This window comes from Syngnathoides biaculeatus, chromosome 17 (assembly GCF_019802595.1).
Source record: "Syngnathoides biaculeatus isolate LvHL_M chromosome 17, ASM1980259v1, whole genome shotgun sequence".
In the NCBI taxonomy this organism is placed as follows: Eukaryota; Metazoa; Chordata; class Actinopteri; order Syngnathiformes; family Syngnathidae; genus Syngnathoides; species Syngnathoides biaculeatus.
Window position 1 is genome coordinate 23,525,846 of NC_084656.1, and position 16,921 is coordinate 23,542,766.

General features: G+C 55.0%; 3 protein-coding genes across 7 annotated transcripts; 1 reads left to right on the forward strand and 2 right to left on the reverse strand.

Annotated features, from left to right (window-relative positions):
- Nucleotides 1-253: 253 nt before the first annotated feature.
- On the reverse strand, nucleotides 254-6,609 carry actr1b (actin related protein 1B). 2 transcript variants are annotated; one of them, XM_061800694.1, is made up of 11 exons: nucleotides 6,500-6,609; nucleotides 4,236-4,300; nucleotides 4,067-4,142; nucleotides 3,825-3,950; nucleotides 3,633-3,757; nucleotides 3,347-3,563; nucleotides 2,952-3,044; nucleotides 2,352-2,526; nucleotides 2,212-2,273; nucleotides 2,105-2,145; nucleotides 254-1,596 (listed from the first exon to the last, which is right to left on the reverse strand). In XM_061800694.1, the coding sequence occupies exons 3-11, from the start codon at nucleotides 4,112-4,114 to the stop codon at nucleotides 1,494-1,496; spliced, it is 990 nt and encodes a 329-aa protein (XP_061656678.1). In that variant the 5' UTR covers nucleotides 4,115-4,142; nucleotides 4,236-4,300; nucleotides 6,500-6,609; the 3' UTR covers nucleotides 254-1,493. The 2 variants fall into 2 exon arrangements, with proteins under 2 accessions (XP_061656678.1, XP_061656677.1); XM_061800693.1 differs by lacking the exon at nucleotides 6,500-6,609 and adding an exon at nucleotides 5,588-6,064.
- A 39-nt stretch (nucleotides 6,610-6,648) lies between these two features.
- On the forward strand, nucleotides 6,649-9,207 carry LOC133490520 (stanniocalcin-like). The gene is made up of 4 exons (XM_061800697.1): nucleotides 6,649-7,353; nucleotides 7,433-7,575; nucleotides 7,947-8,158; nucleotides 8,908-9,207. The coding sequence occupies exons 1-4, from the start codon at nucleotides 7,209-7,211 to the stop codon at nucleotides 9,203-9,205; spliced, it is 798 nt and encodes a 265-aa protein (XP_061656681.1). The 5' UTR covers nucleotides 6,649-7,208; the 3' UTR covers nucleotides 9,206-9,207.
- Nucleotides 9,208-9,613: 406 nt separating this feature from the next.
- Nucleotides 9,614-16,499, reverse strand: LOC133490507 (fibroblast growth factor receptor 1-A-like). Of its 4 annotated transcripts, none has more exons than XM_061800664.1 (17): nucleotides 15,786-16,497; nucleotides 15,440-15,547; nucleotides 14,764-14,916; nucleotides 14,408-14,592; nucleotides 14,226-14,349; nucleotides 13,738-13,934; nucleotides 13,517-13,658; nucleotides 13,235-13,431; nucleotides 12,790-12,923; nucleotides 12,339-12,460; nucleotides 12,164-12,274; nucleotides 11,765-11,955; nucleotides 11,395-11,517; nucleotides 10,921-10,991; nucleotides 10,679-10,816; nucleotides 10,190-10,295; nucleotides 9,614-9,750 (listed from the first exon to the last, which is right to left on the reverse strand). In XM_061800664.1, exons 2-17 carry the CDS (start codon nucleotides 15,522-15,524, stop codon nucleotides 9,700-9,702), a joined length of 2,130 nt encoding a protein of 709 aa, XP_061656648.1. In that variant the 5' UTR covers nucleotides 15,525-15,547; nucleotides 15,786-16,497; the 3' UTR covers nucleotides 9,614-9,699. The 4 variants fall into 4 exon arrangements, with proteins under 4 accessions (XP_061656648.1, XP_061656647.1, XP_061656649.1 ...); XM_061800663.1 differs by having other exon boundaries at nucleotides 13,517-13,661; nucleotides 15,786-16,493; XM_061800665.1 differs by lacking the exon at nucleotides 11,395-11,517 and having other exon boundaries at nucleotides 13,517-13,661; nucleotides 15,786-16,499.
- Nucleotides 16,500-16,921: the final 422 nt, after the last annotated feature.

Below are 16,921 nucleotides of genomic sequence, written 5' to 3' on the forward strand. Positions count from 1 at the left end.
CAAAATAAGTCAGTCGAGGCCGACCGGCACTACATGCAAACACCAGCATTTGAGCAGCAGACATATTTATTCCGTCCATACAATAATCATGATGACATAACAATTAATAATCGACCGCAGCAAAAACTGTTTGCAAACCCGAAGCGTCCCTCGCCGGCCGCCATCTTGGCAGTCGGCCCCGATCGCTAATCGGAAACGAGTGAAACGGGACGACTGCTGCGTTTGGAAATCAAATCAAAGACGTCCATTTGCATGGTTTGGGTGCGTCATTGCACTTTTATTCCTTATACTAGATAACCGGCTCCAAGTCCAGGTACTAGTGCGCTCTTTTTCCTCACTAGTAAGACGGTGCAGCAACTGTTCCCCGCCACTAGTGCCGCTTTTGCCCAACTAGTCAGACCGAAAAGTGGTGATCAAGGAGACGTTCGTTTTGAGCAGGTTTTCCGGATCCTCGGAGCCCATCAACTAGTACGCTTTGTCCTCACTAGCAGGACGACTCGATTTGACGCCAGAGGCAAAATGCTTCCAGTTTAACATGGGTGCGCAACTAGTGAAATGATAGTTGTTAACACATTTTAAGTCAGTTGCAGTACTAGTAGCACACTGTTGTCAACTAGTGCAGTTTTGTGCTCGGTCCTCACTTGGCCAACCTTAGCCTGCTACTAGTACAGGCTATCGGTGTGGCACAATTTTTTCCGCATCCATGACCTTCAGATACAGTTTATACCAGTAGGCCCAAAGTGGAACTTGTAGCAAAAAAAAAAATAAAAAACCTTACTGCTAGTGCACAAGTATTCTAGCTGGTGTACTAGTTCTTCAGTCATTTGAATACTTCTTGGAAATCCATGCATCCATTTTCTGTGGCGCTTCTCCACACGAGGGTCGCGGACGTACTAGCGCCCTCGCCGGCCATCCTTGGGAGGGAGCCGGAGTACAACCTCAGCTGCTTCAGTTGAGTGCAAATTGAACTCGGAGGCCAAAAGCGGCACTAGTACAGGAAAAAAAATGATACTAGTGAGGACAAAGCGTGTACTACTCCTTCTTTCATTCCACCTGAGCATTTATTTGACATCCTTCATCTTAAGCTCGAGGTTATACTAGTAGGCTTAAAGTAGCACTGGTAGGAGAAAAATGATACTAGTAAGTTGTTCTACTAGTGCGGGGAAAGTGCATACTCGTTGAATAAATGCTCAAACGGCATTACTGGAAAAGACTATTTGCACTCCTGGTGCCATAAATTCTTATGAGCGGAGAATATACTTGTCTCTCTAGTGAGGGCAAAGCTCGTACTAGTACACGGCCGCATAGCGAGGATACGCAAACCGTTTTGTGACAATAGAAAACTTTGGAATGGACCCGTAGCAAAACAAGAAAACAAAACCGTGGACTTTTGTTGACGCGTGCGACGTGACCTTCACGCGGCGGGCGCCAACCGGGACGCGGGCGGCCAATGAGAAGGAGGCGAGGCCGAGACGAAAGGGAGGGGCGGCGTCCTAGAAGGTCTTCCTGTGGATGGCGCGCGCCCGGTCTTCTTCGTACTCGCGCTTGGACACCCACATCTTCTTGAACGTGTCCAACGACGCCAAGATGGAACCTCTGCGGCGGCGGCGAAATCGACAAGAAAAGAAAAATCGGCCACAATGAGGACAACCAACCGTTAGCGTGACAAAAGCGCGTGCACACAAAAAAAAAAAAACATGGGCGGAGCCCGAGAAGCAGATCTTGCAGGGCGAGTCTGCAAAATTCGAGCTTCTGTTGTTCTACTGCAATGACAAAAGCGAGCCAGCGGGCGGCAGCGTTGCACGACTTGAAGGTCGTTGCTAGGGAGACAAATGCCAAACCCTGACGCGGAGCAAATTCAGGCACCTCAGCGGTGCGGCGCTAGTACCGACAGCATCTGCGTTGCAAGCGAGAGGAAAAACAACAGAATGCGAGGCCCGCCAACAACTTTTTGGGTTCACGATCGCCACACACACAGCTCATTTTCTCGGCTAACAAAGAACGCAGATAGCGGCAGAAATTGGGACCACCCACTTTGCCTCCTCGTCTCAAAATGGCCGCCGGCGACGTGGGGGAAAAAAAAAGCAAAAGGAAATGTTTGTACCCGATCCACGTGGAGTAGAGTCTCTCCTGGGGGGCGGAGATCTGCGTACACAAAAAGACGCCGGTCAAGAAAAAGGAGGAAACGGAGACGACGGGGGCGACACCCACCTTGATCTTCACGTCTTTGGGGGCCAGCTTCTTGACTTCCGTGAGTAAGCGCTCGCCAAAACCTGCAGCGGGCGACAGCCGGTCAAGGCCGGTCACCGGCCGGGCGACCCCCCCCCCCCCCCCACGCCCGAGTTCCACACCTTTGATGAGCGTGGAGCCCCCGCACAGCACGATGGTGGAGAACAGAGTGCGCCGCAGGTCCATGTCCGACTTCTGGATGGCGTAGGCCAGGACCTCGTGGATGCCCGAACTCTCGTCGCCCACCAGGTCGGGCCGGAACAGCAGCTCGGGGGCGCGGAAGCGGGCGGGCCCGATCTGAGACGGGACGTCGCTTGAGATTCTTCAGATTGACGTCCCGTTTCGGGCGTCCCTCCCGCGCTCGGCGGCGCGTTCTGGCCACGCGCGTCACTACTGGCCACCCGCTAACTTGAGAAGGATCTGCGCCATTTGCACAATTGACGCCGCTTCACGCTTTGGCTATTTTGCGTTTCTCAAAGTCCCCAGAGCAGATCTTTGCTCTAAACTGCCAGAACGGCACATCGTTTGTAAAATTGACAACATGACCATACCAGCAACCGCTCACTGACTACTCTGCGGTACTTGAGCGGCTCCTACTAGCGCGGGCAAATTCCTTGTGTGTTTTTGACATACGACGGTGATTGTGCAGGCAACGTCGCCCGGCATCGGGCACCTGGACGACAGGCGGGCGGGGCTTATGCGGGATCTCGGCGTCCACTCACGTTTAAGGCGCTGCCGTCGGGGAGGACGTACTGAGCCTTCTCCGTCTCCAGCGTCTCGTCCTTCTGGGGGTTCAGCGACAGGTAGCACGCCCTCTGGTGGCGATAAGGAAAATGCGGAGACACAGATGACGCGACGTACGATTTGAAGATGTGAGCAGTCATATTTTTGTTTGAAGTCGCCAGGCTGAGCACAAATTTGACATACGAGCTCCGTAGTGCGGCAGCAAAGTGTTAACGGTCAAAGTAAAAACTGAAATAATAACACGCATTTAAAACTTCAGCTGAGGCAAACGAGCCCGTTTAGCTCAGTGCTAGCAAACGCCATCGATACGCAGATCTCAGAAAACCCCCCCCCCCCCAAGCATATATTCCTTATCCCCCGCAAAGAGTCTCACCTCCTTGATGGTGCGCACCACCTCGAACTCGGCCGAAGTGTTGAAGTTGTAGCCTTCCTTGCGCAGGAGCAGGCGCAGGTAGCGCGACACGTCCCTGCCGGCGATGTCCACGCGCATGATGGAGTGCGGGATGGCGAAGCCCTCGTAGATGGGCACCACGTGGGTCACGCCGTCGCCCGAGTCCAGCACCACGCCCGTGGTCCGTCCCGTGGCGTACCTGCGCGGGGCGACAGCGGGCCCCGTCACCTTGACCTCCGCGCGTCACAAAGCGCCGGCGGCCGCTTACAAGCTGAGGACGGCCTGCATGGAGATGAAGAGCGCGGGAACGTTGAAGGTCTCAAAGAAGACCTCGGCGGCCTTCTCGCGGTTCTTGCTGGGGTTGAGGGGGGCTTCCGTCAGAAGGACGGGATGCTGAGGAAGGGCAGGGGAGAGCGTCACAAACGCCGGCGTCGGGACGGAGAGGAGAGGAGGAGCCCACCTCCTCCGAGAAGGTCTGCAGCTGCTCCTTGGAGTACACGTACTGCCAGATCCGCTCCATGTCGTTCCAGTCGTTGACGATGCCGTGCTCCATCGGGTAGCGGACCGACAGCAGGCCGCGGTGCTCCTGCTCGGAGGAAAGGCCCGGCGTCATCTTAGCGCGCCTTCGAGTACCGGACGCTCCGTGTCACGTCAGCGGCTCGCCGGTCGCGAGCTTCTTGCTTTGGTCTGGACTGGACGTACCTCCGCTTTGGGCCCGATGAAGAGGTCCCCCTCCAGGGCGCCCGCCATGACACGCACATGTTTGGGACGTCCCACGCTGCGCGCACACACGCACAAAATATTCACATTTTTGGGACGTACGTCACACGCTTGTCGTGCGAGCTGAAGGAAAGACACCGCGATGACTTACTAGTTGGGAAAACAATATTTGGGGATCTGATCTCCGGCGAAACCGGCCTTGATGACCCCCGAACCCTGCGCGCACGCACGCACACACACACACATACAGGGGCATTACGACTAAAACAAAACACGATGAAATGTAAAATCTGCGAGGGAGAAGAAAATCATGAGATACGGCCACCGGCCGTGCAAGAACAAACAACTGCTTTGTCTTACTGCAGTTGAACACAACACGAGCTGCGATGGTCGCCATCGCTCCGCGCGCGTGACAAGTGGTCGTCATATTTGGGGAATTTGGGAAAAAAAATGAATGAATACCTCAAACACCTCGAGAAAGAGAAAACGGATCAATTCCGGCGCGTTTGCGGCAGCGACGTCGAGTTTTTGGTGGCGCAAGCGACTCCGCGTAGAAAGGTTGCGCTCATTGGAAGACGGAGGAGCCCTCACCCGATTGGTGGAGAGTTTGACCTCCAGCTCCTCGGCCAATGAGGGATGAGGAGCATCATCAGGTTCTCCCCTTTGACTATTTTGGAGGCTTTTGGGACCAGATTTTCTCGAGTCTCGACGTCCGCCAAATGAAAAGTTCAAAGTGTTTAGAACCTGACAGGGCGTAAAATGTTCATTTGGTGAAGCCACTTTACTTGTATTCAACTTTCAGTCACAATAAATTGTCATCTCATCATTTTGAAACATGTTTCCACTCATTCGTCATTCCTATTGGACTATTTTTAGGCACAGTGTCAAAGTTCAAACTGTGTGCAATGCTACAATAACATAACTTATAGGTGGGACACCTGCATGTTGAGCACGATTATATTGCAACCATATGCAAATTGCTGTAAGAAGTACGTGGAAAAAGACAATTTCACGGAATAATCGGGTCAGCTTCGTGTGGCTGCTCCAAAGTGTCGCCGGGTCAAAGTGGTCCGGGCGAGAATTTGGCCACTTTCCGCAGCCTCTTTCCTCCTCATCCTCATCCTCATCACGCGGACAAATAATAGCAAGACGAAAAAAGGCGTCGACGGCGGTGTGCACGTTGAAGTCCAAGTAAAGAGCAGAAAACACGAGATGCTAACGCAGCGGGAGCTAGCTTCTTCGGCTAACGCTAATGGGCTAAATGAAAACAAGCTCCCGAACTGCGTTTGCTCTTCTTTTCAAGTACGCGAACAGAACCCGCGTGCGGTGTCACCTGGGAAATAAAGAAGAAGAAAGAAAGAAAGAAAGAAAGAAAGGGAGGAAGGAAGGAAGCTACGTGGAGCTCCAAGAAGAAGAAGAAGAAGCAGCAGAAGACAATAGCGGCGGCGGCGGCGAGGCCTCGCTTTGGGTGGGGAACGATGACATCAGCGGCGGCACACTCACGTTATCGATCACCACCGGCTGGTTGGCTAAAATATCGTAAGACTCCATGACGCACGACTATGCTGAGGCGAGGCCGGACGCGTCTGCCGGGGTCCACTTTGGGTGTCGACGCCGTCCAAAATGCGGAGGAAAAAAAAAAAACAAGATTTGCGCCAGCGCCGCTCAATCCGGGGCACCGCCGCTCCTTTCTCGTCACCTACGCCCCGCCCCCCGGCGGCGACGCCGTTCGTCGCCGTGCGGACTGACAGCCGCCGCGGCCAATCAGATCAAGAGCATTTCTGACGGCCGCTTGGAATTGGGACCAGTTTCCGGCCACTCGTCGAGGCGGAGAAGTAATCGATTACTGGACAGTAGAAATACTTCGTTACTGGACTTGTGCCCATTTTTTTTTTAGGCATTTCTAGTCACTTTTTATTTTATTTTACTATTATTCCCTGCATTAAAGAACTACGGAAGCGTATTGCATTCGTTCGGGAAGAAAAAAAACTTTCTGGATGTTTTTCAAATTAAAAAAAAAAAAATTCTGATTATTCATAAAAAAGCACTCCTTGAGTGCTCGAAAAAAGAGGGGAATATTATGGAAAAAAAAAACCACTGAAAAAAATAGAAACGTTTTTTTATTCCTGAAAGGAGGAGAAATAGTCAGAAAATCCCGTCCTGAGCACCGTTTTTTTTCCCCCTCACATTTTCTTTTTATAGTACACGGTAAGAAGTGCGTCCGGTCGCATTTCAGTTGACAAGATCAAACCCAAAGGTTCGGAAAATAAAAATGCGGTGCTATCGCAATCCAAGATTTTATTGCAGGAGGCCGGAAGAGCAAATAGTTCTTGCAGTCCGACCCGCGCGCGTTTACACTTGTACGTCAAATGACGGGCAAAAATGGTCGAGAAAAAAAAAAAAAAAAAAACTCACTTTTGTCTTCAAATCCAGTGGAAACGATGACGAGGCGGAGAAAAGGTGCCGCTGCAATAACGTTGGGGCGGCTCGGCTGGCAAGGAAATTTTCCGGGCGCCAGAGGGTGACGTGACCGCCGGAAAAACGCGTGTGTCTTATCAGCGTGTGCAACGGGAGCCGGTGACCTGTACGGGTCAGGGGTCAACGGTCACGATAAAGATCGCGGGACCGCAACACGGCCGCGTTTCCCTCAAATTGTGAGCCGGGTACCGGCAAGCCGGTCCCAATCGGACTGACTGGTCGGAGGGGAAAATCGCCATTTACAGCACACATATTTCATGCTATTTTTCCAATGTCTTGCTTTGGCGATTATCGCATGACAAATCTTCAGAAAAGATTTTAAAAAGTAGGAAGGAAGGAAGCAGGAGGATTTTTTCCCAACTATTTCATGAAACACGGATCCGCGCGCGCTTGCGTGACTGTGAATATATTCACCCCCCCCCGAACCCCAACAAGAACGTGAGCAGAATGCCAATCACCCGGATGTGACTTTCGCTCTTTTACTTTGGTTTAGAGTTTTTTGTTTTAATTTTGTTTCCGCGCTCTTCTCCCACGGCGACGTCAGCAATCGCCCTCCGATTGGCCCGAGGCTGCCCGGCGTCCTACAAAAGCGCGCTGGCAGCCACCGGGGGCCGCATCCTCCTCTTCTTCCTCCAGGTCGGCGAAGATGTGGTCTCGGTGGTCCCGGTCGTGTTGCTGTTCTCTGCTGCTGGCGCTGGCGCTGGCCCTGGCGCCGGCGCCGGCGCCGGGGCGGGCGTCCCCGCTGGAAGACGCCGCGCCGCGCCGCGCCCGCTTCTCCTCCAACGGTCCCGGTGAGCCCCCGTTCGGCACGCAAACATTGGCACGCGGACCACTTTTGAGGCCATCAATGAAAAATGTGCGACGGCGCAGCGGACGTGGCGCGCTGCCTGAACGGCGCGGTGGCGGTGGGCTGCGGCTTCTTCTCGTGCCTGGAAAACTCCACGTGCGACACGGACGGCATGCACGAGATCTGCGAGCTGTTCCTGCAAGCGGCCGCCACCTTCAACACCGAGGTGGGATTGCGCCGCCTGGTGGCCGAAGTTGCCCGCGACAGGCGGCGAGATGTGACGTGCCGTCACGCGCTTCTTGCATCACGTGATAAATGACGCCAAACTACGCCGGTTGACGCTAAACCTTGCTCTCTTGTGATTCCTTCCTTGGAAATTGTTACGTCCGACTTGGCCCGCGTGCCCTTTGCGCGTTTCCCCTTTCCTGCGGTTTCCGCCCGCCTCCCAAAACCACGAAAATGCTCGGCTAATTGAAGACGCGAAATTCGAAGGGGCGTTCGTCCCCGTGCCGGCGACCAGCCGAGGCCGGTGTGGCCGCCCGCGTGAGGAGACGCGAGAATTGGACGCCGCTAACTGGCGTCCTTGCCGGCGTTTAGGGCAAGACCTTCGTGAAGAAGAGTCTGCACTGCGTGGCTCAAGGGATCGGCAGTAAAGTTTTCCAGACCATCCGCCGCTGCAACGTCTTCCAGAGGATGATCGCCGAGGTCCAGGAGGAATGTTTCGCCGCGCACGACATCTGCACGGTGGCGCGGACCAACCCGCAGGCCTTCGCCGACGTGGTGCAAGTGCCCACGCATTTCCCCAACAGGTCGCAACTCAACGCTTTCACTTGTCGCACGTTTCGTACCCGACGCGTCGCAAGTATAGCAGGTCAGGCCGCGTCGAGCAGAAAACGTCGCCGGTCACGTTCGATTGGAGGGGCGTGGTCGGATCGTCCGGTCCCCCGTACAGTACAAAGTGGAAAAAGCCGTCGCTCGAAAGTGTCTCATTTTATCGGCCGTTGCGCTTCGTCAAGGCCACATCGTTGAAATTCAATTCGTGCGCTTCCTCGATCCAAATCCATTGCCAAAGGTGAACAGCTTGACAACAACAAGAACAACAAACCCTCCAAAGACTTCAGTTAACGTTGCGGCCATCCCTCGCGCTCTACGGACAATTGAGACACTGGATAGAATCATCAGGTACTCGGGGCACCTTCCTAATAGTTTCTAAAGTCATCAAAAATTACTTAGAGGACGTGACATTTTCAAGAGCTTGACGAGTAATTGGGACCAATTCATCTTTCCCGCCCTGGTCACGTTACTTGTAACTTGACGTGAGACTTGCGGCAAATGACAGGTGACCAGTGGCCCGTTCGTTCCACGTAACAAGACGCGACTTTCGAGGTTACTTGAAAGTGTGACTTGGAACGCGTCCCGAGTCCCAGCTGACCTTTTACCCAACAAGTTACAAATACCGAGCGCTGCCCCCTGCTGGTGCGGAGCTTCCTTTTCTTCCTTCAAATGCTCAAAAGGTTCTTTGCGAGCGAGTACATCGCAGTATTTGTACACGCCGCAGGTACTACAGCACGCTGCTGCAGACGCTGCAGGCGTGCGACGAGCAGACGGTGGCGGCGGTGCGTTCGGGCCTGCTGGGACGTTTGGGCCCCGACATGGAGACGTTCCTGCAGATGGTCCAGAACAAAGAGTGCGACGCGGGCCAGGCCGCCGCCCCCTTCGACGACCCGTCCAGCTGGAGGAACGTGCCCGTCTTCAACATCCAGCCCGGCTTCCGGGGTCGCGACCCCACCCACCTCTTTGCCCGCAAACGCTCGGTGGACGAAAAGGAGGCGGGGCCCGTCGGCCCGCCCCAGTAGAGTCCAGACCCAAGCGGAGATTTCCCGTCTTCTCGCCACTAATTTATGCTCGGCGCCGGCCGCCGAGCGCCCCCCGCGACATTTCCCGCCAGCATTTGGCAACTTCATAAAAAGTTTGATGCATTCAGATGGGCTTCGTTTGATTCATTTGCACCCCCCACACCGGCCGCCAGAGGACGCCAAAACGCAGAAAATGAACACCGCGCCATGATCACGTTGATAAGCAAACTTGGAAATCTTTTTATGGCGAGCTGAAGTGGAAAGTCCACAGCGCACATCGAAACGAAAATAGTGGAACGAAAAGATTAAATGAGTATTTTCACAGTTACAAAGAAGTCTCCAAAACATTTTTTTTTTTTTTTTGGGGGGGGGGTGTTTCCTTTTCACAATTATCGACAATATTTACACACAGAACGAACGCAACTCATGTACTTCCTGATTAGTAGCGCCACTTCCTGGATGACGATGATCACGAAAACGACCCGGGAGAGCGGCTAGCACAGAGGACGATTCTGGATAAGGGGGTTGGACAGGTCCAGGTAGTCCTGGGGGAGACATAACAATCACCCTGCTAAATGCTAACAAGCTAGCAACGCTACAAGCATAAGGAAATGAGACGAGTCCGATTCAATGCGAAGCGATCGCAATGCAATCGTCATGGGCTGTTACTAAGCTATGTCAGTTGTTAGCTATGTTAGTAGAATTAAATATGAATCCCCCAACGCTAGCATTAGCAAAGCTATCATTACTAGCTGTTCCTCAGAAATGTTAGCTGTTGGCGACGCAAACATTAGCTCACGGATACTGACGCTCGCCATCACCAACGCTATCATCGTTAGCTGTTGCTTCGCAATTTTAGCCATTCGCAAAACTAGCATTAGCGCTTGGATAACACTGCTAGCAATACTAGCAGTGTTAGCTCTTAGAAAGCAATTTCAGCCCTAAGCAATAGCTGTCGTTTAGCAATGCTAGCATGTCAACTACCTGGTTGGCGAGCGCGGCGAGCGCGGCGTCCAACCGGCTGACGAGCGCGGGGAAGGTGGGCCGGTGCGAGGGGGCGGCGTCCCAGCAGTCTTGCATCATGGCGTAGCTGAGAGACCACAAGTGGGTTGAGCAACTGGTTTTTCCAGACAAAACTGCTCTTTGTGTGAGAGGCTGTCAGGAATAGGCGCCAATTCAGGCCCTCATTCGCAAGTCAAAGGCTGTTGCAATCCTCTCGAACGCATCTGAAAACGTGGCGCTGGCTCCATTCCGAGAGGGTCCCTCGCACCTTCCTGGCCTGCTCCTTCAAGAATACTTCAAAGCGTCTGACGCTCACCACTGAAATGATTTGGAAATTCTGTCCCGCACACACAACTGAAAATCTTCTTTTCGCTAAAGTCTACGTCTGAAAGACGTCCCCGGGAAATTGTCTCCCAACTGAAACCGTCTCGTGGATGGCCGAAGGTGCCCGGGAAGATTCGTGCTACTCACAGCTGTTGCGTGCAGGCCGAAGGTTTGTCCAGGCGGTGACCTTCCTTCAGAAGTTTGAAGAGATCCTCCACGGGGACGCCGGGATACGGAGACGCTCCCAGCGTGAAGATTTCCCACAGCAGGATGCCGAAAGACCACCTGAGCCCAAACAGACAAAAACCCTCAGACCAGGGCAGTCGCTAGAAACCTTTGAGAGTCGGCGTGCGCTAGCCGGTCGGCGGCAAAGAGACAGAGAGGCTCACACGTCGCTCTGGTGCGTGTAGACACGGTCAAATAGAGCTTCGGGCGCCATCCACTTGACTGGCAAAGGACCCTGAAGAACACAAACACAACTTGGTTCGGAAGAAAAACCTTTTCTGCTCCGGACTGGTTAAGCCAACCGGTTTTCTTGGGTTTGTCTGGACTCTTCGAGAGCGCTCAAATTGGTTCCAGATGGATCCGTGACGTGACTGTCTCGACTGTTCCTTTTTGTACTGTACCGGACTTGACTGGCCTGGTCCGTTTTGGACTCAAACTACTTCTGTTTTTGGTATGATTTGTTTAGGTCGGGAACATTCTGTTCTTTTCTTGTTGTGATCTGGACTGGACCGTTTGGGTCTGGACTGTTTTCCGTTCTGCTAAAATGGCCCATTGACGATTCTCCTGCTCTGCCGTAGTTTTTGATTGGACTGTTTGGACTTTTGTGTTCTATTCGGGTGTGTTGTGGTGTTTCTCACGTTGGTGGTCTTCTTGTAGTAGTCCATGTGGTGCACATCTCTGGCTAAGCCAAAGTCTGCGATCTTCATGACGAGGTCGTGTGTGACTAGAACATTACGGGCCGCCAAGTCTCTGTGGACGCACTGAACACAGAAGAGCAGACGGCAACACCGCGTCATACGTTCCTTTTTTTTTTTTTTTTTTTTTGCGGTTGCTTGAAAGGAGAAAGTCTACTGGACCAAAGAAAAGACTTTGGAAGAAGAGTAAAAAGGCCTACGAGGAGACGTTGTCTTTCCCCTCCTCAAAGGTTGCCGCCATCGCTCGGGCGCTCAAGAACCCGTTAGCAAACTTTGGCGCTCATAGCCGACGGTAACCATGTCATCAAATCACCTTCTTCGACGCCAGGTACGCCATTCCTCGGCCCACCTGGTATGCCGCCGACACCAGCTCTTGGAGGTCCACGCCGGCCGGCAGCCCGTCAGCCGAGCGGCGCCAGTACTCGGAGTCGGGCGGGCGACGCGCACGGAGGTGCTGCCTGAGGTTACCCCGGGCGGCGTACTCCACCACCACGTACAGGGGCCCTGCGGAACAGACGGGACCAAGTTTCAAGTAAGATCCACGTCGCCGTTCGAGGCCGAGTCACGAGAGTCACGGTGACGGACGGTGGCGGGGTTCTAGTGTCTGTACTTGACGTGTTACTTTCGACGGGTTATCTGCAGGAGCGACGGCGACTTCGTGCTTCAAACGCTCATCTCTGACAAACGCTATCCGGCTCGAGGACCGGCTCACCGTCACGCGTGCAGGCGCCGATCAGGTTGATGATGTTCTTGTGGCGACCGACCATCTTCATCATCTCCATCTCCGAGACGAGGTCCATCAGGTCCTTCTCGCCGGCGTCGGCTGCTCGGCCGCACGGAGCCGCGCGTCAGCGAGGAAAGAAATGACGAGCACGGCGGCCGCTCACCTTTCACCGTCTTCACCGCCACCTTGGTGACGCACGCCGGACGCTCCTTGTCCAGGCCGACGACCTCCGCCAAGGCCACCTGCCCGAAGCAGCCCTCGCCCAGCGGCTTGCCCAACGTCAGCCTAAAAACACAAAAACACGCCAGCAGTCCACCCAGCCAGGAACCGCGCGGCCAAACTGCGACCGCCGCAAACGCGTTCGACTCGGGAACTCGCTTTCACACGCGCACAAACGACACCCTGATCATTTCTCATCGAGTTTTATCGTGGCTGGAATGGACCCCAGCTGACAATGGGCAAGAGGCCACGGCGGTCTACCCTGCACTGGTAGACCGCCACCAACAAATGGACCAACAAACATTTCTACCTATGGACAAAGCCTCCAAAGAGGCTAATATGCTAACAGGTTTTGGAACGGTGTCAGGAGGCGGGCATACCCGGAGAAAACTCACGTTTCACGAGGAAGTTCCCACTGAGGATCGTACGGCAGGGCGTAGTCCGGAGACGCGACGGTCCCGCCCGAGGGACAAGACGGACGCGCGGAAGGGAAACCCGACCGAGCGGACCGCGACGACCCCAGAGACACCTGTGGGGACACGACCCGCGGTTAGCGTGTCAAGCTATGTGGCGGTTAGCCACCAGTCAGGCGCATTTCAGGACTCGGGACTTGTTTGACCACTTAGCTCACCGATTGCGGGTAAAGCAAGTCAGACGGTGATGAGACCGTGGCAGACATTTGAAAGACCATGAAAAAAAACTGCCCTTGCGAAGGTGTTTGCAAGCGCAAAGCTAACGGGAGTTGCCTCGCTTGACTTTTACCACAGTAACTTGTCGAAACCTTTTTTGTTAGCACGAGTCCCCCCCGAACGGCGCTATCAGCCGGCCACCGGCCGTCACCTGTCTCCTGAGCGCGACGCTCTTGGCGAGTTTGTGCACCGCCAGCGGGCTCCTTGGCGCGACGCCCTTCCTGGGGGCGGCGGCGCACAGCTTGCAGATGACGGCGGCGAAGGTCAGCGTCACCGCGATGAAGAAGCCGAGGCAGTAGAAGAAGATGTGAGCGTAGCTGTGGGGAAGGGGCGTGCCGGGGGGTGGGCCTAATCAAAACACCGAGGCGCCAAGAGAGAGGAAAGAAAGGCCATGAGCGGGGAGGTGCCAAAGCTAAAACGCAGATTTGCTCACCCTCCAGCACGGTGAGCCAGGCCGACTGGTGCGAGACGCCGATGGAGTTGGCGGCCACGCAAGCGTATTCGCCGGCATCCGCGGCGCTAACGTTGCTCAGCGTGAGGATCTCCAGGTCGTCTTCCGACACGTTGACGCTCGCCTCCTGAACGCAAAGACGAGCGACCTGCAGCTAACCGTGGTTAGGACAGAGCGCCAGGGGGCGCCATCCCACGTCGCACCTTCAGCACGAGGCCGCCGGGACGCCCGCGGGGTCCGTCGGGCCGGGCGTCGGCGTCGTCGTCGGCGGCCTTGATCCACTGCACGTGAGGCTGCGAGTCGCTGAACACGCGACACGTGAAGCGCGCGTCGCCGCCCGCCACCGCCGTCTGGTTGGCCGGAAGGCCCGCTTGGAGGATGGGCCTGTGAGCGGAGCGTTCTGCGCGCCGCCACCTCCGCGTTACTTTCACGTGGCGGTCACACCATCACGCGACCGCGTCATCAACCGAGTCACCGTTGAGCGGACCGACGGCTCAAACGCGGACATCGATTTTGCGTTTAACGGTCAAGACGACGCAGCGGAGAAGGACGTGCAAAAGGTTTTGGCAACAACAACAAAAATGTTTGAATTTAGCACGATGTCGCGGAAGCTAGGTTAGGCTAGTCAGCTAACCCTCGCCGACCGGTCTCCGTGCCAGGGAGCTTGAACTGGCCCTTAATTCGGACTTACCGATGACGTCGAGCGTGAAGCCGTGTTGAATGCGTCCGTGGACGTTGCGCGCCACGCACGTGTAGTTTCCTTTGTCCGAGGGCAGCAGCGTCTCCAGCGCGAGCGTCCACGCGGGTTCTCGGATCTGAAGTCGGGTCAACTTGTGACGTTTGCGACGCCGCGTTTACGCGCCGCCGTCTCACCTTGTAGCCGCCGATTCGTTGCTGTCGTCTGACGTCGTTTCCGTTCTTGTACCAGTCGAGCGCGGGGGCGGGGCTCCCCGTCGCCGGGCATCGGAACTTCAGCGTCCCGCCGGCGGGAAGCGCGTACAGCGTCCGCCTCATCTTGTCCGGAGACGACCAGCGAGGAGGAGACGCCAGCGACGACGCTGACCCAAACCACAGCACAACAGCGTCTTTGCTTTGTTTTGGGTTTTTTTTTTGGGGGGTGGGGGGGGGGGGGGGGGGCGTGAGGAGGACAACGAGGAGAGGAAGGAACCTCGGGGAAGAGAAAAGGAGGAGCAGGAAGAAGCCGTTTGGGAAGACCTTCCTGGACTCACGTTGTCGTCGTCTGCTTTCGTCGCTTTTTGTCACGTCGTCATTTGCCAGTTTGCCTTCCTCCGACGACGACGGCGCCGCGTCATCTTCATTTTCGTCATCATCATCATCTTCACCGTCATCCTCATCCTCAGACGACACGGTCGCCGCGGCCACTGAAACGACAAACCAACTTGATCGGGTTCCGCTTTTTCCTTTTCGGCTGTTAGGTGGCGCTGCAACCCCGTCGGGACGGAACGCCTACTTTCTGTCATCTGCAGACTAAATTCTTGCATAACTCCAAAAATGACACACCAGATATGAGGCTGGGGGGGGGGGGGGGGGCGGGCCACAAGGGTTTTAAATTAAATTAAAACGGGGGTTAAAACGCTTTGGGTCAAGATGCCCGATGCTTTTTTCCATTCATATGATTTCCATACACACATTAGTATATTAAATATGATGATGATGTATCCGTTTGGGCTCTGAGGACCGGGGTTCAATCCCAGCCCCCCGCTGTGTGGAGTTTATCTGTCCGCCCCCGCGCCTGCGTCCGGGGTGTGCCCCGCCTCCTGTCCCACGACCCTCGTGAGGATAAGCGTCTCGGAAAATAAACGGATCGACGGATGTATCCGTAGACCGAGAGCAGACGAGAACGGGGCCGAGGACCCCCCGGCGACCAGTCGGCGGCGGTCTCACCTGCGTCCGAGCTGTCGAGGGGGGCGGAGGGGCGTGGCCTGGCGACAGGAAGTAGCAACATGAGGACCAATGGCAGCAGCGGCATCTCGGCTCCGGGAAGTCGCAATCCTAAAAAAAAAAAAAAAAAAACAAATTGACTCAATGACACTTCGAAGGCTGACGTCAGGCCACGCCCACTATCAGAAAGATTCAAACTTTTGACAGTCGAAAAAGTCGGTTTGGCGCACGTGTGACGTCATCAGGACCGACCAACGTGCCGTGTACGGGCGACAGCGACAAAACTCCAACAAACACACAAAAACTCCTTTTGGGAATCGGATCGGAACCAAAAGGTTAGCAGACGTACCTCAACCTCGGCGTCCAATCAGCTGCGAGGACCACGCGACCACTTCGTCTCTCAGTCCTGCGCCGTCTTCTTCTTCTTCATCCTCATCCTCATCCTCATCCTCATCCTCCGCCTGCCAGGGAGAGCGCGTGCGTGCGCACCGTGATGTGCACGCGCAGCTCCTTGGGGGCGGGCTTCATCCATCAAGTGGCCTTCAGGGACGCTCTGAATTTGCGCTTTCCATTTCCAAACACAGCGACTCTGTCTAATCGAGTCGTAACTTGGATATTAGACACACGTGGAGGGGGGGTGGTGGTGGGGGGCGCGTTTGTGGCGATTGTGGGTGCCGGGAAGAGGACACAGCCACCATTGTGACCTCATCAAGCGGCGACTGTTGTTTTCCTGACGGTTGAAACGTGAACATTCCATATTTCTGTATTCATATTCCACTAGGTCACCCCCCCCCACACACACACACACACAAACGCGGCGCGGGCGGTTCGGTCCAGACCGGAATGCGGCGCATCTGGAACATTCCAGAGCACCAAACCCTGACCGACACTTCCTGTTTGCGTCCCTTTTGAGGTCAGAGCGCGGCTAGCGTCACGTGACATGCGCTAGTATGCTTTGTTGTCAAAAAAGAAAGAAAAAAAGCCCAGGATGCCCCAAAGTGGGGAAACAAACGTGTCACAAATCCTCACAACTCCTCTCTGGCGGTTCAAGTTTGAAAAAATGGAATTTAGAAAAGCTTCCACTTTTTGACGCTGACGAGCTGCCATCGGCTTTTTTTTTGGGGGGGGGGGGGCGGCGACTTTGGACTCATGGTCAAGTGAGCGTTGACTAAGAGTCCCTCCTCGCCAAAACCGAGAGGAAGGATGGCGAAAAAAAAGCTCAAAAACGCTCAGTCGCGCTTGAGCGTGGACGCCCTTTGCGTGTGCGCGTGGGCGAGTCCCAAAAAAGCCGACGCGCGTGTGCACGCGGACATTCCAGAGCTTGCGGTGGGGGGGGGGCGCGGGGGGGGTGTTCTTGCCTAACTCGGATGTCGCCGACACATCCGCACGCGAAGACTCGAATACACGTCGTCACTTTTGTGTCACATGACCTCTCGGATGCGGGGGTGCTGGTTCAAGACCGTCGTCATGGTAACCAAGGACGTG